This window comes from Ascidiella aspersa, chromosome 7 (assembly GCF_963924565.1).
Source record: "Ascidiella aspersa chromosome 7, kaAscAspe10.2, whole genome shotgun sequence".
NCBI classification, from domain to species: Eukaryota; Metazoa; Chordata; class Ascidiacea; order Phlebobranchia; family Ascidiidae; genus Ascidiella; species Ascidiella aspersa.
In genome coordinates, this window is record NC_139453.1 from 16,312,615 (window position 1) to 16,337,825 (window position 25,211).

General features: G+C 37.3%; 1 protein-coding gene across 1 annotated transcript; it reads left to right on the forward strand.

The window, feature by feature from the left end:
- The first annotated feature begins 2,475 nt into the window (after positions 1–2,475).
- Positions 2,476–23,240, forward strand: LOC146138051 (bone morphogenetic protein 1-like). Its single transcript, XM_083394780.1, has 22 exons — positions 2,476–3,145; positions 9,449–9,792; positions 10,007–10,223; positions 10,471–10,629; positions 13,273–13,390; positions 13,806–13,984; positions 14,462–14,569; positions 15,465–15,590; positions 15,774–15,927; positions 16,256–16,320; positions 16,807–16,916; positions 17,387–17,539; positions 17,676–17,829; positions 18,611–18,767; positions 18,920–19,091; positions 19,315–19,471; positions 19,615–19,764; positions 20,877–21,004; positions 21,305–21,518; positions 21,671–21,825; positions 22,030–22,125; positions 22,304–23,240. Exons 1-22 carry the CDS (start codon positions 2,716–2,718, stop codon positions 22,445–22,447), a joined length of 3,690 nt encoding a protein of 1,229 aa, XP_083250906.1. The 5' UTR covers positions 2,476–2,715; the 3' UTR covers positions 22,448–23,240.
- Positions 23,241–25,211: the final 1,971 nt, after the last annotated feature.

The following is a 25,211-nucleotide window of genomic DNA, read 5'->3' on the forward strand; positions in this document are numbered from 1 at the left end:
GACGAAGATGTTTAAAATCGTCCCTCATTTGTAACATCATAACAAATGCTGTTGATTTCTAGTAAAACATCCGCGTTTTCTGAGGTTGCATTCCACAGGCCAAATTAGAAAGCATATCCACTTAGAAACACAAACAGGCGAAGGGGCTTATCGCTAAAAACATTTTTCACTTGTCATTGTGAATACATTCCCCGGCGAAGTAGGTGCCCGTTCTGCTGCATTCTAGCACTTTTGTTTTAACATTGCCTATAACTGTCTCCAAAGTTCGGTTATAGGTGAGGAGCATACAACACCCTACATAAATTATTATCTATGTCAACTATATCTATACAGCAAGTTTTTTTTTTATTGTGTTTTTCTGGCGTTTAGTCAAAGCGAACACATCGCCTTTCTGTTTTTGGACGTACGATCGCGTAGCAATAAGAAAAATCAGTTAATTTTCTGATAAATTTATGTATTTAAATTCTCATATACCCAAAGAAACTCGCCCGGTGAATACTTTATAGTTGATAAGGGTACAAATTTTCAACCTTTTGGCGTAACCACCTCAGTTGGGTTCGGGCACATAAAACGAAAGCAAACAAAAACATAGCCTAAGTTTCTCAACTCTTTTTATTGTTTTGCATTCCACTCGTCGCACAATGAGTTATGCAATATAAAAATGATTCTTGTTTGTTTTCGTCGAACAGTTAACTGTTTAACAACGAGGTTTTCGGTTTCCAAACGAACATACTAAACTAGATCAACTATTTTCCACACTGGGGCTATAATTAAAAGCGCAAAAGTTAAAAGTAAAATATATTTGTAAAATATACAGTAGATACTAGGTGTATCGGATAAAACTGCCTACTAGGCACTTGGTAATACAACACAGATGTCACAAGCAATTACATTTTAAGTGAGTCATATTAGTTTTGTGGCATCGCGCGCCAGCCAGACAGAATTGTTCAGCACTTATGAAAACACCTTCATTAAAATTCTTTCTGGAGAAATCACGCGGTAATCACGTGAATATGCAAGCCACATACATATTGTTAACGAGAATTTGTTTGAATCTTTCCCTGTTTAGCAGACTTAAAAGTCACCAACATGACTGGAATGTGATATATATCTTCTAAACACCTCCTACAGGATATTGCTGCAGTCGGCAGCGTTATACTGTACATATTTGTTCGGAGACGCGCTCGATATAAAAGGTGCTAAAACACTTACCTGTTGTTCCATTGGCACCCGTCGAGAATTTTTGCCGTCGGGAATTTTTGATCAAAGGCAAAAAAGATTACAGTAGGCCGCCGATCTTTTTTTTGTTTTGCAGTTAGGAAGAGTTTTAAGATAAGTTTTAGTTGCCAACTAAGCCTTAAGACGTAACAGGCAGTGACGGGTTCTTTAATTATGTTATCATGGTTTTAAGGCAGAGATAGAATTGTATGTTTCCCAAAAGTAGGATGTATTGGGGCTACAGAAAGACATTTGTTTTACGAAATCGATATTGATGCGCAACATTTAAAATAATTTATACGGACTGTAAATGGTGTGGTTTTCAAGTGATCCAGGTTTACAAACATTTGTTTGTTAAGCGATATCGAAGTGTTTGTAGTATTATAAAAACTGATGTAAGACGGACTGGTCGAACAGATGGATGATCATGAAAAAACTTGTTTTCGATGAATGCGGCCAGGGCTAGTGTGTACGATTTATGTTACTAGAAGTACCCAATAACAGTTAGCAGGCAACATTAAATTTAGCCTACTTGCCAAATTCCATGGTTAGCTTTGTCATCTTCAAATTTAGGCATAGCGATTACAATTGGATTTTAGCTTTGAGGTGCTTTGCCTTCAGAGACGTCGTAAATTTATAGCTGAAAAGTTTTTTTACAAAAGACAAAAGCATTTAGCCTTACAAAAGCATTGACCTTATGATTGACTTAGGCCATGAATTTGTGCATTTCTAAGCAGCCTGTTTAAAGGGTCGTTCGAAAATAGCAGTTTACCCTAAAATTAACTAAACCATGTGAACTCAAGGATTGCTAAGTAGTCTCCTATCCGCCAAGAGTTTTAGAGCAGACCGCATTCTATTTATAGATAATTATAATGTGCAATTGTTTACTTGTAATGCGAACAAAGTGGATTTACCTTGTTCAAAAGAAAAGTCACACGCGGTGCGTAGTTATGCTTCCCTAGAGTTTAATGGAAAATGAATTATATTTGCCTTGTTGGAAATTCGTATTAGGATACAGTGTTTATAAAAAAAAACTTGGCATGCTGATAAATTTTGTGTAATGCACTGGTGTACTGCTGACGCTATTTGTTTGTGTGTAGCGCTTAATTTGACTGTTGTTTAAATTCATTCAAGACATAAATGTAATTAGCGTTGAACTATCGATTTGTCTGTTTGTAGAAGCCCGTAAGTAGAGCTGGTGCCCATATTTGCATTTGCCCTGCTCGCGTGTCTGACTACTTGACTTCAGGGGGACTCACGCGCGTTCCGAGAAGAAAGCCACATTTTTTTACAAGCCGCAACTACCGGCGCGCCGAGACAAGTATAGTGCGGCAGCCAACGAGGAGAAAACAGCTCATAGCGTAACTAAAGCTGTTCGACAATTACAATACTTAGAAAAACTGCTCACTGGTGGAAGCTTCTTTGTGAAAAGGAAAACGACAGCAGCTTGAACCAATGGGATACTTTACGAGAAAGTTCAATTAATTGCAACTTAGAATGAAATCAACTTTCAACACCAGTTGCTGTCCGGCCAACGTTATTGTTGGTGTAAGAAGTTCTGCGTGCAATAAACAGAGTATTTATTGCAAAAACGGACTAATATTGCAAAATTTATTCAATCATTTTCGAATGCAAAGACAGCATAGCAAGGAACTAATGGTAATGCACTATGCGAGCATAGGAAAAAAAACTCCATTAGTCAAAATGAGACATCGGACTCGGGCGACGCTTTTTGTCTGTATCTTAGCGCTGTATTTCCCGCCAGCACTATGTGTGGACCTCGAAAAATCTACTACAGCAACCATAACGAATACGCAATACTCAACATCGTCAATTAGCACATTAAAGCCGACCACAGCTTTCACTACACCCTGGGAAGACGAACTGGCGGAAGATTTAGCCACTACCAAAGACCCGTGTAAAGCTAGTAAGTAAAATAAAGAATAATTTAATGGTTTTACACGATATTTTTTTTATTATTTTATCAATTTTTTCACTAAATTTATTAATACTTTTCCAAAATGTTCAACGTCGACTCATATTATTGTGCTATTTGAAAAAAATAAGTCTAATTAATTTTGTTTTAAATTGTCTAGTTGTCCATGAATGATTAAAATGACCCTGCTACGGTTTCCGTTGTTTATATACGTCGGCGGTATACGTTTGCGTTTGAGATCGACGTAAATTAAACGGCGCGTTGCGACGAATTAGCTGCTAATTAGTTTTTTCTATACTATGTTTGCGTGTTAGTTGGCAAAACACTCCTAATGGTATTGCATGCCTTTTTGTTTGAATAGACATAGATATGAGTTGTGTATTGATCTACACTACAGCCATGCGTGGGTATATTAACATATTATAATAAGTTCTTTCTCTCATAGTAGTTGAAAATCACACGGCAGGTATTGACAAATCTATGAAATTTACTTCTTTTAGGGCTTAGGCGTTTCGTACTCGGCTTTAATATAGTTGTTGTGCGATTCTCGCTCTCTAAGTATAATAAGCACCAGTGATTAGCCGGACTCTGATACGACCGTGGTTATTAAACTATTTTATGAATTTCCTAGTGGATATACACGACTACACGCAATGTGACCGTAAAAGCAATGATTTTACAGGAGTACCTCTAATTGATAAGGGGAGTTACTTTAGTTGCTCTGCGAAATTGATGTGTAGACACTGACTCACCTTAAGTGAGCTGTCCCATTAACCACACGGACTGTTATGTTACTGATAAATTTCACTGTGAAATCACGCAAAATGACACACGATAATTGAATTAAATTTGGAACTCCAAGAAAAAAATATATTTACCCTTTCTTTACAAACATTCTATTTTGATGTCAACTTTACTTCGTAAAAATATGGCATTTAAACTAAAAAATAAATATCTGGTGTTTATAGTTTACACTTAATAGTATAAATTCGACATTTAATGTAATGCACCATCAATTTATTTTGACCCAACTTCTTGGGTGGTAGCGCAAATAGGTTTCGGAAGCTCAGGATTTCGTGGTTGCAACCGTTCCCCAATACAGATTTTGACAGGGTTAAGCTTCATTTTCCTTCTGTATTATTGTGATTTATTTGCGCTGCCATTATTCTGTGCGTCAAAATTTTCTACCGATTAAGAGATATATCACGAAGTGTTTGCCTTTGCCACGTTACGTATCTCAACGAAATCTACCTTTTGCGGGTGAACCAGAGGCATTTTGCATGAACAACCGGTTCAACCTTTTGTTCAATCCGATTGAGCAAATTTGTCCTGCCAGCTGCAACTAACCATGGCAAACATTAGATTTACCCTCCTGTAAGCTGTATATCAGAACAGACTCCGCGTGATTTTGTGTCAGCCTTCGCGTAATGTTCTCGACGCAAATCAAGTCAAAAGCTGTAATTAGATAGCTGTAGCTACTTAGTGACTAAATGTCAGATCTTTAAATTGTCTATATAGCGAAATAGCGGTACAGGATTTTACGCGTTATCTGAGGCGGCTTTCACATTAAATCACAGTCACTGCAGTAGTGCAGGACAGGATTAGAGGGTCATACACTTCCTTTTGTCCGGCGCTTTAGGGGATCGCGCGGTAGGCCTTTCCCAGTCAACAAACTTATTCTTGATGACGTGTTTGTTGACTTTTATGCTTTAATCGCTTCTCACTATCGACAATGCGCATCGAACTCTGACATCTTCCTTCCGCACCTGAGCGTGACGTTTTAACCTAACTGATAAAGCAGCCGCTGTCTTACTAAAAATCCTAAAACACATTTTTGTTAGATGCCTATCATGCACCGTTTTAAACTTAATAGATTGTTAATAATAGTCATTTATTATAACAATGGTAATTATTGTCCTCGCTGTTGCCAAATTTGTAAACTGTTTATTAATATGTTGTTGTACAACAATATTGTTCTACTATTTATTCTGCTCGCAAAAACTTTCCAAAGGCCTTATTATCACCACAGAAAAGAGAGAAATTTATCAAATGATTCTTATCCAACTTGAGGACAAAACTACTTGAGCTTTCATCAAGAAAGCTGAACATTGTTCTGCTGTTTGCGACGTCAATCATTACTCCGGGACAAATTCTCGAGTGTAAATTTGATAGGATCTTACACGTGAGGAGGTAGCCTCAAGCACAAGCAAGTGTGTCGTAGCCACAACAAATAAAGAGTTACGTATACTGGGCGCCGCCATTCACAATATCCCCGTCTGACGTACTGTATATCTTTCACTTCATCAAAGAAAACAGCGGTGGCCCTGTTCCTAGTTTCTTCTCAATTGCACCATGTTACGTGTCGTTTATTTGTCTTCAAAAGTAACAAAAGAGATTTGAATTTGACCGCCCATGTCCGGCCTTTGTTGTTTTGTTCCTCAATTGTTAACATGTAACGTTGTATACAGCATGCTGAATGAATTTCTATCCTTGTCAGCATATAAAAGTCAAATTTTCTCGTCTGAAAAAGTATTGAAAAAGTGACAAAATAAATTAAAAATTCAGAACATCGTTTGCCCTTAAAAGGTTTTAGAAAACATCTATCTTAAACCGTAGTATCACCATTATTCCATTTGCGTGGAATTTGCAATAGAGGCTTTGCACCTAATACACTTTGTTATCCCTATTCGCTGAACATTCTCCTGTGGGAAAAAGAGGCACGAGCAGGCGCCGTAGAATAGCCGTTTTAATGCGCTATGCTGTTCAGTCGCATTTGTGTATCAGCTTTCGATATTCTTCATTAATATTGAATAGTATCCTTGTCATTTCCACCGAATTAAACGAAAACTTATTATTATAAAGTCTTTCCCTAGTGTCACACCCTTATCATAAATGAAACCTGTAATGTAAACATATCATCATTTGTTGTATTAGGGCTAGCCGTTTAAAAAAAATTCTTTTTTGTTTAAAAGCTCAATTAAAACAGTATTGTCGGTTTAAATATTGCGATGTATTAAGTAGTCTTTATCTATATTCAATGGTTAGTTGAAAATATTCTAGTACAAATTTTCTGGTACGTCAAAGGTCAATTAGTAACCACGTGAACCTTCATCCTTCCCATTTCACAGAACCAAGCCGGCGCCAGTAAAAGATAAAATCATTAGGATCTTTTCTGCGCGCCGCTTAAGATCGGTGATATTTTGTAACGTCCACTGTCAATCCATAGTTTTAAGAGGCCATTAGCGAAATCATTTGAAAGGGCTTTAGACGAGCCATAGATACGATTTATTGCGATGTTCTATGTTGCTGGCACAGAACTGGCTTGTTGTTTTCATCATTATAATACCCCATAAGTGTGTTAAAAAATTGTTAATTTTAATTAAAGATTGTGTAATAAATTGAATTTAACCACCGTTTTTTTTCTAATTTATGTAACCCAAGCATCCTTCGTCCAAATGTCTTTTATTTTTCGACAATAATTTTCTCTCTGTTGAATTTTAGGAGAAATCCCGAAACAGTACTCTAAAATGCTCCTAGGATCGGATACAAATTAAACTAAATTTTTAAACAGATAAAGTATTTTATAGTTAGTTTAGTTTTGTGTAAAGTTGGGTTATTGATTTACTTAGTCCATGGTTATTGGCCTTATTTGTCTGTGTAACACTGCAAAGTTTATGTAAGGAAAACAAGGCATCCTTTAAAACCAGAATGTCAAATAACGGAAAACGCGATACCAGGCTTAATAAAATAAGACATGAACAATTTAATAAATTAGCTTTCATTAAAAAAAAATAGATTTTCGTTAGTAAATGCAACAACTCTAAAAAGGTTTGTAGTATATTGACTGGAGATTAGTTAGATGTAGTATGAATACCAAAGCCAAGTATAGGTAGCATTTTGTCAACGTTTGAATAAATCTTGAACTAAATAAAGATTCAATCAAAAGGCTTCTTTATTTATTTGTTTGTGTGTATCAAAAAACGGAATTCGCATAAGTAACACGAGTGCGAATAGCTCTAGAACAACTTTGCTTTATTACATCAAGTATACTTTAACGAAGTACTAGGCCTATACGTTAGCCGTATCTCCTAAATAGGTTTAGTTGTTCATTCGTTACTCGTTTAGGAGGTGGATCACATTACGTAAACTAGGCGAGTTATAAACGTTTGATTCTTCGCCGAATGCCCTTTTAAGTCAAGGTCAATCGTCGGAAAGGGACTAAAACAGCAGCGTAGTGTGTCTCAACTTGCATTCGATAGCATGATGTACCTCACGGGTTTTTTGTTGCGTGGGAAAAGTGCACTGGTTTGTCGCTGTTCATTGTTCTTTTCTCGTTGTGACAGCTAACTTAAGCGCGAAAGTCGGTCACACTTCCATTTCTCTCTTTGTCTTCGACGCAAAGTTGTGGTTCTATAAAGAGTCGCCTGATACAAACCGTTCTCACTAGGAAACTTGATCGTGGTAGTACACCTGTAAGAACATCAATCATAGAAAGACTATCGCCTTACATTATTTACTTTAGTTTTACTACCAGCTACGCAAAACATCAATTATAACCGGTAAGGTATGGTCAAAGCTAAATATTATTACGCATTAACTATCACAAGAATGGTATTATGCAATGTCCGACACGAATTAGTTCTATCGTTTTTAGAATTGATCCCAGTTCAGCCTTAATAGACGAACATGAATTGGCGCCAGGGCCTTTCCGGTTGCATTTGTACATTTAAATTCAACCGAGCGCGTCAATACAAAATTTTCTATCGTCAGTGACTTGTTGTTTGTGATAACTTGTTGCCATAGGAGAGAACCCAGTGTGAGGTCACATCGACCTGAGATATACTTAGTTTGTCGAGTCGCGCATGATACATTGACAGTTAAGCACGAACTTGGGCACTTTGGCGATCAATAGTTATATGACAAAAAATGTCTTTACCGCTATTTAAGTGAGCTTTCGAAGAGAGCGTATCCAAGCATAAAGTCAATCGCTCTGGCATTTTTTCAGTGTAAGTGGCAACTAATTAACTAGAATCGATTTTATTTCCTACCACCTTTCCAGGTTTAATTCGGCGTTCTGCTTGCAGGACAATAAATCTGCATTTGCGGCTAGCGATTGGCCTCCAGAAAGTGGAGTTGGTTCTTGTTCAACAACTTTCCGGGCCTGTCGTATTTGTATTCAATTGAGAGCATTCGAGAAATGTTTACGAAGGAAATTGCCTATCTGTTGGAAATTTATCTGACACTTGGCTCATTGAATGGTATCGCCTGTGGGCTTCGTTTCCTTGTATAATCCAGCCATTCTAATAAATCAGAGAGTCAAGACGTCAGCTACATGTGTAAACCGCTATTTGAATGAGGGTTTTATACGTTTATTTTTCTTATGGAGTATTCAATACTAATCCCAAATGCGATGCAAAATTTGGTAAATTTCCATTAACATTAAGTATAACACAGGCTTGTTTCAAGGACGCCAAATCTGGTCGTGTTTTGAAAACAAAACTAATAGGTTTTATCTAAAAGAAACATTGAGTGGTAATTATTTTTTTTTTATTTAAGAACGCTCATATTTCCGATTCACTGAACAGAGAATTCATTATTTATAGGACAGTTGGGCTCCATTAAACATCAATTTTTCAGACGATTTTCTTTCTTTGAAGTTCACACTTTTGTCAAGTACATAAAACTAATTTCTTTGATAACTTAAGCTAATTTTTGCCGTATTCCTTGAGAATATTTTGGCACATCTTTGAGAATATTTTGGCACATTTTTTGGCTTGAGAATCTTTTTGACACATATGTACATTCCATTCAACAAAAATCACACAGAATAACATCATTTGACGATTTTCTACCTAAAGAACAACTCATATCGCTGGTAGAGCGAAGGTCCCGGCTTGACCGGAGGTCGTGAGTTCGAACCTCACTGCAGGCAAGTTGTTTTTAGTCTGCCCTGCTTGCATCATTGATCGACAGATTCGGTGAAGAGTCTGCAATGGCTTTCGGTATACTAATGATATGTAAGCCGTAATCGTTGGTCAAAAAGCAGCTTCAGAAGGGCTATATTTCATGTGTGTTCAGGTTTCATTAAGAACAACTCATTACATTTTGTAGGATATTCGCTACATTCAGTTGAACCATACCTTCCCATGTGTTTCGTTTTGTTTCAGTTTCGTTTTAATAGCCTAATGTTAAGTAAGGGTATAATAAATCTTTTAGGACGATTTTAAAACTAAAAACACTTTTCGTAATTGTAAATCAAGCAATGTGTTGTCTAGTTTTGTTTATTTTATTTAGAAATGTTTCTCGGGGACATAGCATTGGACGAAGAAGATGTGCTTAATATTTTTGGCGAGTCGGCTGATGCGTTCATACACAGCGCTCATCACTTGGGTCGCGACAAAATACCAGCAACCACCACAAAAACCCCGCCCGCAACATCCTCTTCGACAGTAACAAGGAGCAGGAGGCGAGGTAGAAGAAGGAAAAAGAAAAGGATCCGTCGCCTTAAGCTTCAACGTGACAGGGAATCCGGCACTGACGCTCACCACCCTCGTTTTCTTCGCGACCCCTTTTTAGAGATAAGAAGGAGCAACGAGAACGAAGCTGCCGAGGATGAAACTGTTTTAAATTCAGTTCAGGTTACATTTTACTGAATTTAGATCTACTTTTATTTTATGTAAAAGACAATACCAAAGTAAATTCTAGGTACAACTAAAAAGGCTGACTTATCTTGTATTCGGCATCGAGCAGATTCTTTTTATCGAAACGAAAATTCTGATTTTCTTGTTTGTTAAAAAAGGTAATTTTTCTTAAATTAGCTAGGTGCCATGGTGTATCCCTGTTTCTTGACAGAATTCTGCTTCTCCTCTCGATTCTTCGTTATCCAATCAGACATCTCAAAGTGAAAGCGACCTCGTTATCCTGAGTTCGGCCGCTCCAAACCTCCGTAAGATGGCTGGACAACTTCAGGTTCAAGCAAATAAAAAGCACTCAGCCGCTGAAGACTTGAATCGCAATCAAAGAAATAAAGGCAGAAGAAACCAAAAGAGGAAAAGAAGAAAGCGAAAAGGTTCGTCGCATATTTTCGGAAAACTCTTTGCAATGGTGTCTTTATTTTTAGGACGCTATTATACGATTTTGTTAAAATGTAAAAGACTATTCGGAAAGGTGACTTTGCTAGCATATAGTCAAATTAGACGCATCAAATAGTGCTGGTTTGTAGTGGTGCGACCTGTACCACAAATGGGCATCGGACATACGATAATCTAGGAGTAGATTTTTATGGCGAATTAAAGCGTTTAACATACATCTTGTAGATAAACATCGAAGCAAAAGGCGACGAAAAAAGAAGAACCGCAAACGTCGACCCAAGAGTCCAGCACTCCAACGTCGCCTGAAAAGGGCTGCAACCTCTCGACCGGAACGAATCTGGCCCCATGGGGTCATTCCCTATTATATCAGTTCAAATTTTACTGGTGAGCAAACATTACTATTTCATAGAAAATTTCAATTCGATTATACAGTATAACATTCCGTGCACAATTAATAAAATGTTGAGATTTACAAAATTGTATTAGGTTTTAAAATACAACTTTATGTTTTTAATTCATTGTGTAATTTTATAATTCGTTGTGCTTTCCTTATTAAACAGTCTTAACAGCTTACAAAAAAAGGATTGTCCTACTAATAGGTGAACTGAATCTTATGTTAGCGTGTTGAGTGTTTGCGTTTTGTCGCCACGACTGTTGACTCTTGTTTTCCGATTACTAAACCTTTAGCAAGGTAACAATCTCACACAAACTTCGCGCGGCAAAACTGAGGAAACCTATTCAACATTTACGTAAAGTTTGAGTATAATTATTGGTCATATCTTACTAGTTCATAATTGCCTTGTGATTTATCACAATTATTCTCAAGAACGCCTTTTCTTCAGGTCAGTCTTAGTTTATTATAATAGCAATTTAAAATTGTGTTGATGACCAATGGACGAATGTGTCGTAGACCAAGTTTGTCTTTGTGCGCAAACCAGAACCCTCGCACCTATTTGAGATAATTGCCAATGATTATTGCCCATTGGCAACAATTTACTGACGGTTTCTTCTAAATTTTGCGCCTGTGGTCAGGTTTGTCTCGGCGAAGCGACAGCGAAAACAAAAACGCCCCCAATTTCGGGCCTTCTATGCGATTATCTTCAACTGTCGACCTTGAAGCTTACCACATGAAGCATTGTGCTCCAAGTTGCTGGCCATGGTCGCCGCAGTCCTACAAGTCCTGCTCTAAAAAACACTAGCGGTTACTTAATATGGAATGTTTATTTCAGAAGCGTGTGAAGTTTAATTTTGTAACGCACTAAAGATGGAAATGACCCGACAACACTTACAAAGAATGAGGTCTCTTTAGGTGTGACTTCTTTGCACCGCCGAACATTTGAACTATAATATATTGCAAAAACTCGGTACTGAACTCGGTACTGATAAACGCAGTGACTTAAAGTGGCCTGTTTCGATGTTTAATTTATCCCTTAGTACGATTAAATATTAAACGACCCTTTGCATCCGGCTGACTGTCTAATATGTTTATAATCGAAAAGAAAGTGACGTGTGTTGAACTGATTCAACACATCTTCGCATTAATTTCCGGAGTTAGTACAGTAAGTCAATGAACCATCTTTTTATTTCATGGAAATACTTTTTTTTAAAAGAATAAAGGTTGATATATTCAAAACAGTACCAGTTGCAAAAAGGTACACAAATTCATTGGAAACCATCATTGGCGCATCAAACATATACAACACTAACTAGTATCATTTTTCTACATCATTGACAGAACAGGCAGCCAAAAAGCCATCTCGCTGAAACAAAAAAAGTTTTTCCCGTGCTGGCTATGGAAATAAATAATTTTCATGAAACATTCTTTCAATCTTTGTAGAGCTACAAGGTATACTAATAATAAGACGGGTTATTTAAGAATTAGTCAGTATATCGCGGGCGTTTGCCAATATTGACACTTGGCTCATCAAGAGCTTCGAGCTTCACCCAAGACCACACAGTAAACTACTTTATTTCAAACTTTTCATTCAAGCACTAAAAATATTGTTCTGACGCCTGTTCAATTGCAATGCAACAAGATCTTTTATTTAATCAATTATTTTCGCCAACCTTACATTTGCTGTGTTGGTGAAGTGTTGTCGACCCACCTTAAACATTATTTTGACAAAACCACACACCAATCTACCGTTGAATGTTGAGAGAGGCGAATATTGGGGTGGTCATAAGATGTGTTTGTAGGCCATTCTCTTGGAATAGTGTTATCAGTCTGCGACAGTAGTATTCGGTTACATGATAGCCTCTAAATTACTCTCGATTATTATCTTAGGCTTTTTTGGGAAAGAGAAGTGCCCTTTTCCTAACTTTCGCTCGCGGTCAAGTAGACACCAAAACTGATAAACGAGATACCAAGATGGGATTGTGGGTGTCAGTAATTGAAATAATTTCTTCTGCGAACTCTATGTTTGGTTAGGTAAACGCCGTAAGGTTGGCATCCTTAGTACGTTAAAGGTTGAAGGAGTTTCGCGCGAAATTTAACTAATTTTTGCATATACGTAGTTAAAATAGGCAAAAAATAAGCAAACGAGGATTGACTTCAAAAAAATCCAATACAACCTGAACGTAGAGCCACATAAACTGGTTAAAGAGCCGCGCTTTAGCCACCTTTATACTAGCTAATTATACTGTAATCTGGAGTTCCTGTTATTTATTTTATTTGTTTACTTACCATGAACAACGAGGTGTCTGATCTTTGTGGAACACAAGAACGGCTAATCGGCTTTGTCCTTAAATAAAAAAAATAGCAGGGAAAGACCAAGGTAAAAAACACCTGGCTTTTTGCTTTCCATCAATCGATTTAAATATTATTTGTCCAAGTCGAAATTAGAAGTCTGGTTTAGCCAAATTTTGTATAATATAGGCCTACACAGGAACATGTGTCCTAAATAATATAGATTTATATTTTGTTAAAACTACCTATGATTACTCCATGTTTTCATCAAACTGTTTTGTGAAGATTTAGACACAGCAATACGGCTTTCTCAATAAGGGTTGACATTTGTCTGTGTGCAGGTTCTCAGCGCGCCATGTTTAAGCAAGCGATGCGTCACTGGGAAGCTAAGACTTGCATAACATTTATTGAGAGAAGCGATGAGGAATCTTATATCAAGTTTACCTACAGACCGTGCGGGTAAACATTACATCAAGTTTATCTATAGACCGCTACAATAGATAAAATCTGCGTGCTTTAGCGGAACTCCATGTTATAAGTCATAGTCTTAGAGTAACTTTTTTATATAATTGAAATAACTGAACAACTTACATCCCTGCAAATTAAGGGTAACAAAGTTGTGTAAAACGTATTTTCCCGTTTAATTTGTGTTTTCCCTAAAGAAGTAGAAACATTAAAAACAAAGCGTTTATTATCAAGTTAAAACCACTCGTTTTTTATTTGACCAAATTAAACAACGATGTCGTGTAAGGCTATACAAGCAGAGTCCCGGTGTGTAAAATTATACACACTTAATAAGGTTCCAGGTCTTTAATATGCCATGTTAAAATTTGTAGTAGAGGACATTTTTTGTATTTCAACTTTTTTTGTACAGGTGCTGTTCCTACGTGGGTCGTCGCGGAGGTGGTCCACAGGCGATATCGATCGGCAAGAATTGCGACAAGTTCGGCATCGTGGTTCACGAGTTGGGTCACGTGATAGGCTTCTGGCACGAGCACACCCGACCCGACCGTGACGAGCATATAGAAATAATTTACAGAAATATTCAAGAAGGTGTGCATCACAGATAGTGCTTTAAGTGAACCTTATCAAATTATATTGGCCTTTGTAAGAGGCGACGAACCCTCTCTTACAACTATTTTTGCTATTTCTTATAATCCTTAGCATTTACGAACGATACTACTATAGGCTTGTACATCTCGCTCGCTAAAGATATTTACCCAGCTACCAATTTACCAATTGATAGGTTTAAATAATGAAGTAAACATGATTGCAAAACTTTAAACAAGGAAGATTAAATTTTGTGGCAAACGCCAAGAATTAAAACCGTTAGAAAAAGCCATTTCACCGACGCCTACTCTGTAAACTCTTGCTTCTAGAGGCGGTATCCAAAAACAAATACCGTTGTTGTTTACACACAAAATATTTTCCTCTGTCAACATTTCGACCCAACGATATTTATATAATTGTTTGTAAAACGTTTCTATTTATTCATTACCCGGTTATTGGTAAAATGGACGATCTTGTTAGGCCAAGAATACAACTTTGAGCAAATGGACCCTAGCGAGATCAACTCTTTGGGGGAGAAGTACGACTATTACAGCATAATGCACTACGCACGCAACACCTTCAGCAAAGGTAAGATGAACAAGGTGACAATTTGTGGTCTAGGTCTGCCCACTATTGCCGCCTGCGAAAGCATTACGCGCTCCATTTAACAGCCCACGCCCGTTTTCGTTCATCCTCGGCGTGTGCTGGGGTATCAATTTATTAAATTTGCCAACGGCACATGACCTCCGAGTTTCGGATACCAAGATGTTATTTTCGATAGTTTCAGACTTTTGTCCTAATTTATGACATTTTCTATTCTATGTCACGGAACAGTTTTATAACGTGACTCTCTGAGAATAACTTTAGATCATTGCGTAAACAACAACAACAACAAGAACGGGTGACTTGAATTTAAGCGTGTTGTCAAAATATAAGAATGGGTTATATATATTGTCCATAATTTGTGTGTTTTTCGACTTTCTGCATTTTACCATATATCAGTAGGATATACCCATAACATTTGGTCGCATGTGTAGGTTGGCCAATGTATACTGGACAGTTAAGGGGCTTAGAGTGAATAAATTATTAACCATCGTCTCGCCAGCAGCTTCCTGCAACCCAACGGTCAGTCTCTTCTCTCTTATATCGCATCAAGCGAGTTCAAAGTGCACGGGCAGTTCCTCGCCCACATTTGTATGATAAGCAGCAAAAAATTAATTATTCATGTCTCCCAAATCCTTTCAATCTCTGCCTTTATTGAATTATCCATTTTAGTCACGACAGTAAAAACTCAATATATCAAATACTTACTTTGCGGAAGGAATTAGAATGGACAGACCGACGCAACGTCACGTAGTCCCGATGGGACTAATTTAAAATAATCCCTCTCAAGCATATGTCATGTTCCAAACACCCATTGCTCATTACGAGGGACTCTCTCACTTATAGTTTAATAAACAGCACAATGTCGTTATTTATACAGGTATGTTCCTTGATACGATACGGCCAATGGTTGATGTCGAATCGGGTGTTCGGCCAAGCATTGGTCAACGGCATCAGTTGAGTGTTGGGGATATTTCTCAGGCAAAAAAACTCTACAGTTGTCCATGTAAGATTTCTATATAAACTGTTGTTACCAGGCATAATATTAAATGATTAATGTAAGATTTATTGTTTAATTCATATCAGATTTGCTTATAGAAATTCACCGTTGCTCATAATAGCCTACCTAATAAAAATACTTATCTTAATATCAAATAATACATGATAATTAGAATTGTATAACTTACAGCTTGTGGCCACACTCTTCAAAACACCACAGGTGTTATAATTTCTCCTAACTATCCTGATCCATATCCATCCTACTCAAATTGTGAATGGAGAATCAGTGTAACTCCAGGAGAAAAGATTGTCATTGACTTCACTGAAATGGACATCTATAGAAGGTTTGTGAAAATGTTTGTAGAAAAAAAAAACTTTGCCAAGGTTTTATACACAACAAAACCCACAAAAATCCACCTAACTTCTTTATTTTATTAAGCTATTTAATATAAAGTATATAAAACAGCCTTTCAGTCTGGCGACAGATTTAACCATGTGTTTTAGCCAACACGTTGAAACAACTAAAATGGACTCAACACAGCGGAAGGGTCATCCAAAAGTAATCCGTGGGTTAATTGAAAGACTACAGCCTCTTATAAACCCATTGCTATTTTTTACAACAGCTTTTTTGTTGTCCATTGGTGTAATATAAAACAACAATTTTATACACAGCCGGGGGTGTTGGTACGACTATCTGGAGGTTCGCGATGGACATTGGGAACAGTCAAATTTGATTGGTATGACAAAAGTTCAATATATTTTACGAAAAGCTCTATATTAGTCACCATAGTAGCTTCCAAGCTGGTGTCGTAAGGATTTGTTTCGTTTATTGTTTGGTTAAACAAATTAATCAACAAAACGGTATATAGCCATTCTACGGCTCCGAAAGACTCAAGGAATATTTTATTTTTTGTTTTAATTGCGAAAAGTGTCGTTTGGCCACATTTTATGTTATCTGTATAAACCACCAGTATGACGTAAGCGTTCAATACACTTTTCCCAATTGTAAAGAAGTTGTAAATTGCAGCAAATGTAATGGTAAACTTTTATTTCAGTTCTTAGTTGTGCATACTTGTGGCTAAAATCCTGCGAGTTTACTAAGTTTTAAAATCATCTGTCTAGAAATGGTGGCGTTATGCCAATTTAAATATGATTTCCAACACATTACGTTATTTTCTTTAATAAATCACTACATCAATATATAAATGTGCTTGATCATCTAGGTCGTTACTGCGGGAATGAGCTTCCTCCCCAAATAAGTTCGACTGACAGTCGAATATGGATGAGATTCAGAAGTTCAAGTAACTACCAGGGTCGAGGTTTCAACATGTCGGTAAGAGGGTGTGTGACATATCAACAAGTTAATATGAAATGCTAATAATGATCGTGTTTTTTACTGCCGGAGGTCGTCACACAATGATAACGAGCCTCGGTAGACTAAATGTTACTTCAAACCACCAGTCTTCCGAGATGATCGGCAGTGAAATAACATGAACTGAAATCATATTTCTATGTAATTTATAAAATCATCATACTTCTATGAATTACTTGCGGTTGATCTTAAGACTGTTTATAAAATCAGATTTAAAACATAAAATCATTGCTTAAAAAATATATATATTTTAAGAAAATGATTTTATGTTTTATATCTGATTTTATAAACAGTCTTAAGATCATCTGATACGAAAACAAGAATCTTTTTTTATATTTTATTGTTTGTAGGAGACTCCTTACCTCCTAAAGTGTTTCAGCTTACTTGCGACTAAATCTTAATAGAAACCAAACTCTTGTTCAATTCTACAGTATGAAGCAGTTTGCGGTGGGGACATTCACAAAAACTCCGGCCAGATTCAAAGCCCCAACTACCCTGATGACTACCGACCTAGTAAAGAATGTGTATGGAGAGTACATGTTGATGAGGGTTATCAAGTCGGACTATCCTTTCAATCGTTTAATGTAATATACAGTTAACTAGTCCTAGCTTAATGTCGATAGGACCTAAAATCTAACTAGCCATACACAATAGGCTGCCTCTTATATGCGTCAAGGTTAACTTCGATCGAACTACAGCACTGTTCTTATTTTGTTACAGGTCGAACGACACGATACATGCTCCTACGATTACTTGGAAGTGCGCGATGGCCTTTCGTCAACAGATGAGCTAGTCGGGCGATTCTGTGGCTACGATCGTCCCGACAGCATCAAGTCTTCCAGCAATACATTGTGGATCAAATTCGTGTCTGATGGTAAGAAAGTAGAACGAATATATTTTTGCGGTCAGTTATATATCGCTTGACTATGCTATAGTTTTCAACAACTAATGTGCCGCGAGGCCATGTCAGGTGTTCCGCGGTGTTCCCGGAGGGTTTTCTAGTTCCGTTTTTCCAGGGCAGTCGTTTGACCGTACACAATAATTCAGATGTAGATCTATAAAATTCCCTTAGGCCTACTTTTAACTTTTTTTTTAATTGATAGCCAAAATAATATTTTGTCCAAGCTATACATCTATATATGGTCTTGCCTAAGTGGAGAACGACACTTTCTACAACTGTGTCCTGTAACCTTAATCTGCGGCACACCCGCAAGATATATATCATTCGCCGATTTGTATATAAGCAAATATCCATGGCAGACCATAGCAAACTAAAGTTTTATGTGAAAAAGACGAATTACATTCCTTTATCTTAAAGTTTTGTATGACTTTGAAAAAGTTTTAAACATTAAGGAAAGATTGTAAAGTGACATCTGAATTACTGCATACGATCAAACTTCTTGTCTTGATGTACATTTCTCATCGTAATTACTAGTTGTTTAAATGTACCTTGGAAAAAATACAAGTGAAAACCTCCTGGAACACCGATGCACACCTCGAACCTACAATAGTCTCACCATTAAGGGTTATGATGTTCTGTACGACTGCATTGATGGGATAAGTTATTCAACACACCTCTTTGTTTTCTTCTATCTTTGAACCAGTTTTTTATCACTTATAGTACATACTCCAGTATTACTCTGTTAACTTTGTAGCTTCGGTGAGCAAAGCGGGGTTTGCAGCTTCGTTTTTCAAGGAACGTGACGAATGCGCGATGAATAACAATGGTGGATGTCAGCAAAAATGCATTAACACTTTGGGTGGATTCAAGTGCGATTGCTTTCCTGGATACGAACTAGCATCTAACGGAATGTAAGCTTTCCGGCACTTTTTAACTAAAAATACTCGGCCTAAAACGATTTGTTAGCACTTAATGTTTTATTTTTGTATAAAGTTGAAATCGAAAAATGTTTTTAAGGATGCCGCTCTCATATGCCTAACCCTAACTACTAAACATTTTGTAGGATGTGTGAAGCGGCATGTGGTGGGTTCGTGACCACCCTTGATGGGGAAATCACATCACCCAACTGGCCACATGATTACCCAGTAAACAAGCAGTGTATATGGCAGATCGTTGCGCCACCGCAACACAAAATCACAATACAATTCGACAAGTTTGATCTTGAGGGAAACGAGGTAAGCAAAACCGATGCGTTTGACATAACTCGCACATATTAAAAACTGTATAGATGTGAAGTCGTTTGTTGCCTACCTCCGTGTGTAACACTGTCATTAAATCGGCAATGATGGTAACTAAAGTAATGGTATGTTTTAAGTAAAGACTCGTTTTATCGTAATCGACTGACTTTATTACCAGGTTCAAAATAGAGTTTATTTGGCATCCACATTTTTTCCTTAGATTTGTAAATACGATTACGTGGAAGTGCGTAGTGGGTTCTCGCAGGACTCTAAGTTTCATGGAAAGTTTTGTGGTGACGGAATTCCCCCGGTTATCACATCAGTCGGCAATGAGATGCGAATCAAGTTTGCCTCTGATGATACCGTCGCTAAAAGAGGTTACAATTACGTAATTTGGCTAAAGTTTTAGTAATTATATTTTTCCATAAATTTAATAACAGTTTTATATAGCAAGCTACCTGAAGTAAGATAAATTTGAAAGCAACTGTTTTTTAATCACGTGTCATTCGGTTGGTTTCAGGATTTCGTGTCCGGTTTACTTCAGACAGGGACGAATGTGAGAGCAATAACGGAGGTTGTATGCACACCTGCGTGAACACTGTGGGAAGTTTCACATGCTCGTGTCGCAACGGATTTGTGCTGCATGAAAACGGAAGGGAGTGCAAAGAAGGTATACCTCCTTGCTTTTGGTTGCTCTTTATTGGTTTTTATTGAAATACTAGAAGTGGGATTTTTTAATATGAGCAGGGACGCCGGAGCGATTTAAGGGCAAGGGGGGCGACTTTTTTGGTAAGGGCAACATAGACCGCAGGCGAGCGTAGCGGGCCGAAACATTGGGGGATCCGGGGGTACTCCACCGAAAAAAATTTTGCTGCCACGCCCTCTAGATTGGCTTAAAATGTTTCTTATAAAAAAATGCGTGTACAACACTGCTTTATCCGTTGCATAATATTTAACGTTGTGAAAGCAATATATCATTTTTCATGAAAAGGGCACTTTTGCCCTCGCGCCCCCCCCCCCCTCTCCGGCGTCCCTGATTATAAGAAAAAAACGAGTTTAAAAAGAGTAGAACACACAATGATCACAATGAGCACATTGTTTAATCTTGAATAAAATAAGTTAACACTTGGCCTATTTTTGTCAGAAAAAGTTGTACTCCCAAACATTATTTTTTAGTATGTGTTATAGGTTCGTATAAGCTACTGACAAATGTTGTATGTCTTTTGGCTTATTGTTTTTTTAATGCCAATTAACGGGGTTGGAATCATTGGTGAACGTGTACGAATAAAGTATAGCATTTTTTGCAAGCTTTGTAATTTCTACTATTAGTACCAATTTTTTAGTAATCAATTTAGCTAAACGATATTGTAATGAAAACAATAATCGCAATTGTAGAAAACAACAGAAAGCACGCAGATTGCATTGCCACGTTAAATCAGCCGCTGTACACTTCAGTCATACCTTTTGTCTTGCATGCGAAATAAACCTGTACGGTTCAGATTTTGAAGTGGCCTCTGTTAATGTTGCTTTAAGACGTCGTACTAAAAATTTGCGTTTATTTAACAAAGTTAAAAAATAGGTTTAACTAATTTTACGACGTTACGTGGCGCATTGGGTACAACAACGTTAGCAGGCGACAAAGCATCGAGATGATTGATTCCGGCAAATAAGAAGAGCATTGACCAAGAAGACATATAGAATTTTTGTATATAAACAATGCAATAGTTTTATAGTCAAGAAATTAGTTCATACATTTGACCTTTGACACCGTTTTACCCACAGCTGGCTGCGAGCACAAGATCACCGCACATGTAGGTGAAATTTCGAGTCCCAATTGGCCCAACAAGTACCCTAGCAGAAAAGAGTGTACTTGGTACATTTCAACTGCACCTGGCCATAGAGTTAAATTGGTAAGCAGCTAAAAAATCTATTCCTCTGTTTCGAATTTTGCATTGTTAAGTGCAGTGACTTTTAAATTGCTTCATTATATGTTTAATTATATTACTAATATCTTACATGTCCTACAATATTTTTAAACACCACTGTGCATGTTTTAATCGTCACGCCATATTTATCAGTTACAACTTTTTTTCTTTTTTTTCGGCATAATTAAATTCATAGAAGCTGAAACTTCACCAACAAGACTGATAAAAAAATACAAAATAAACAGCAGAAATTTATATTACTCAGCGGTTGTTTGTGTATGTTAGGAATTTGCTGAGTTTGAGCTGGAAAATCAACCTGAATGCACCTATGATCACTTGGAATTGTACGATGGGGGTTCGAGTACGTCAAATATTTTGGGACGATACTGTGGCAGTGAGAGGCCGTCGCCTGTAGTCGCTAGCAGTAATCAAATGTTTGTTAAATTTTTTTCTGACCAGTCCGTCCAGAAGCGTGGTTTTAGAGCATCACACACGGCCGGTAAGCTTAGTGTTTTTTTACATCACAATTTTTGTTTGATTTAATGCAAATACTTGATCATAACAACAAACATTGTTTAGTTTGTAAAGAGATGATATTTGCATTTCTTACGATTTGTACTTGTTTACCTTCTCAAAATTATTTACTTACAGTTTGTGGCGGCAACTTAAGAGCTGAGATCGAAGCAAAGCAATTGTATTCCCACCCACAGTATGGTGACACCAACTATATCGCTGAACGTGAATGCGATTGGCTTTTGACCGCCCAGCGGGGCTATGGAGTTCAGCTGGAGTTCCCTGATTTTGAGGTAGAGTTTGGACTGACGATTCTAACAATAAAGTTAAGCCCTGACATTTTAATATTATTTTCTTCTCCGACAACAAAATGGTTTATAGTACTACTTTTATCGTATAGGTAGGCTTACTTATTTTTTACACCAATTTACAAACGTTAATAACAAATATCTCAAGGTACATGAACTTTATAATTTGTTTTTATGAACTGTTCGCAGGTAGAGGAGGAAAGTGATTGCAGTTATGACTTCGTGGAAGTTTATGATGGCGAAAGTGATACTGCTGTAAGATTTGGGCGTTTCTGTGGACAACATGTAAGTTCCCTTTTTTAATACATTGTAGCAAGTTTATTACAAACACTTTTATTTTAAGCATACGACGGTCATACACAGTATAGATTTATGTTTTAACAAATAGTTATTCTTTTGTAATATAATCAAATTTAAACTAATTGAAGTTTAAATTTATAAAGACAGTTCTGTGTTTTCATAGGCCCCATCAACACTCTTCTCGACTGGCACTACTCTTTTGGTTCGCTTCCACTCAGATGACACGATAAATAAGAAAGGGTTCCGTGCGAGCTTTAGGCGCACAACCTTGCAAGTTCCTCTTAGTGTTCAGGTTAACAATGCGTAACATAGAAATGCTGTTTTTTTTTGCAAAAAAGTACAATGGGACAACAAATATTACTTCGGCTAAGTGGTGCAAACACTGAAATGTCCAAGTGTATTTTGCTTCACCAAGACTGGAAAATATATGTATTTCATTCCAGACTGTTTTACTTGCGGCTTGGGAACGGTGAAATAAACCTTAAGGTAGCTTTTTAAAGTTGAATATACCTTTGAAATTTGTTTGTGTGTCACTGCAGTGACTGCACATGTGGAACAGCATTGAACACGACAATGTTAAGTTGAATGGTTGTAAATTCTCCCAAATTGGGAGCACATAATTTGTCAACGTGCTGGCGCGTGTTTTTCGATTGGTGCGCATATGGCAAAGGTTTTTTGTTTCTTGTGGGAATCTTTTATAAATCACCAATTCACGTTTCATTGTACTGCACATTATAGATGTATCTTAATTCTGCATCCTGCACTACTGAATTTTATCGTGAACCAAAAGTCTTCCGTCTATTACGGTCGTTTACTACTAAATGCACTTGTTGTATATTAGCACGGCATCATCTGTGATTTACTAATACATTGGTTTTATTCGACCAATTTAGAAGAGTACCTAAAATATCATTATGTCACATTTTGCGTAAATATTCTGTACCTGTTTTTCCTGCTTACATATCTCCGCTAACCAAGCTTTGCTTCCGCGGTTACTTGATTGATTTAGTAATTTAAATAATATCTGTGTGCACTTTTATTTTGCTTAACGACACACAATGCCATCTCGCACGCCTGTTATAAGCGCAATAAAACTATTATTGAACAAAAATTATTTGGTAGGCAGAGTTTTAAAGCTGCAAACATTGGTTAGGTTTCGATGCCAGAGGTTGTGTTTCGATGCCTGAGCTAGTCATTACTATTTGGCGCTTTAATAAGACAATGTTTCCGAAAGCAGTAGAAAATTGCACCCAAAGCCAGCCGAACGATTTGGGGGGCAAATTGTTTTAACTTGAACTAGTTAAGAGTATTTTGTTTGGGATACCGCCTATTGATGCAAAAAAAAAGACATGACACGCTATACCAGGGGTCGGCAACCTTTTGCTAGTTGCGGGCCAAACCAAACTGAGCAAGTGCTCGGCGGGCCGTAATAAATTTTCACTGACAATTATGTTATAAAAACGTGTGGCTTTCCAGCACTCAGAATTATGGTCGGAACTAAATGTTTTATGCAATTAAATACAAATGTTCATTTTATACTAAAAAAGTAGCAACGCGCGAAGCGCCAACAGGGGACGTGGTGTTATTTTGCACAATGTGCGCAAAAATGTGCACGCCAAAATGTGCAAAAAATGTGCACACGTTTTGAACTGCCTTCAAAAATGTGCGCACTTTTTTGAACAATGTTCGCACATTTTGAACTGCCTTCCAAAATGTGCGCACTTTTTTGAACAATGTGCGCACATTTAGAAGAGACTTCAAAACTTAGAGTTAGGGTTAGAGTGCTGTACTCTAAACTCTAATTCTAAAGTCTAACCCTAACTAACTCTAACCTAAAAATGTGCGCACATTTTTTGCACTTTTTTGCGTGCACATTTTTGCGCACATTGTGCAAAAAATGTTCGCATCCCCGTCTCCTTCAGAGGGCTAACCGAAACCAGTTGGTTCATCAAGGATTTTAATGCACAAAGCCAGGCTAGAAAAACAACCACAAGCACGCGTCTTTGATTCGTTATTTCAGGTTTTTCTATATTACTTACGTCTAGCGATGGCTAGTGCACTTTAATTAACAAAAGTTTTCTAATGTAAAAGTGTTTGTCAGCCGTTGATAATTATAATTAGGCTACTTAAGTTTACATGGCGTCACCCATTATCATAAGAAAAAGGTGTAATAAAAATACTTTTGTGAAACGAGAAAATATGAGTTGGCCATTTTTTCTTTGTTGATAAGCAAGCATGGCACCTTTATTCGGAAGAGTTTCGTATAAGCGCAAATTATATGTAAAAACAAGATTCGCGCGACGTGCGAAAATTGTTGCCCTTGCGTAGTTCAAAAATAGCCAAACAATATGGAAAGGGCCTCATGCAGCGGCGCCCGCAGAAAATTTTCCAGGGAAGGGCAATCAGGGGCGTATCCAGAAAATAAAAAGGGGGTCCTAAATTTCCAACTTAGGGAATTCCCATATTTTCCGTCTGACGTCACTGAATGGTGATTGCAAGACGTCATAAAAAAACTAATCAGAAACAGCCAAATAACGTCCACCAAAAGCGAACACTTAGACGCAACGCGAACACATGCGTCGTCGACAATCCTGTCAGGCGCCAGCTGCGAAACCACAGTGTGCAGTCGTTAACTTCAGACGAAAAAATAAACCAAGACCGTGAAATATGTGTGATTAATTGACGTAGAATCATACATAATTCGACTATTAGCAGCGCAGTTTCCTAAGTTCGCCGAAAAATGTGATCATTTTTTTATTGACTTTATTCCATTGGTAAAACGAAGCAGGACTATCCAGTATCCACAAGGCTTTTTGGTAAAATAATTATTCTCCAATGAGTTTTTACGTCTGGCCTTCTGGGTGATTTTTGTTGCCGTGTTAAACTTTAGACTAATTAGACTAAGAATTTGGGCACAATATCGAACGATAAACGAGTGTTTTTTTGTTCTACTTGTCGTATTGCGTAACTTTTGTGACATTCTGTATAAAATTTACCTGTTTTTTGTTTAGAAAAATCTCACCGTTTTGGTAAAAAATGATTCTACGATTACCCAATGACGACATATAAAG

What these genes read in the sequence shown, in the direction of transcription:
- LOC146138051 (XM_083394780.1), top strand. Translation starts at nt 2,716, where the DNA reads ATGAAATCAACTTTCAACACCAGTTGCTGTCCGGCCAACGTTATTGTT. An exon ending in GAAAAGAAGAAAGCGAAAAG is followed by an intron (nt 10,224 to 10,470) that starts GTTCGTCGCATA and finishes TACATCTTGTAG; the next exon opens with ATAAACATCGAAGCAAAAGG. An exon ending in CTGGCCATAGAGTTAAATTG is followed by an intron (nt 21,005 to 21,304) that starts GTAAGCAGCTAA and finishes TGTGTATGTTAG; the next exon opens with GAATTTGCTGAGTTTGAGCT.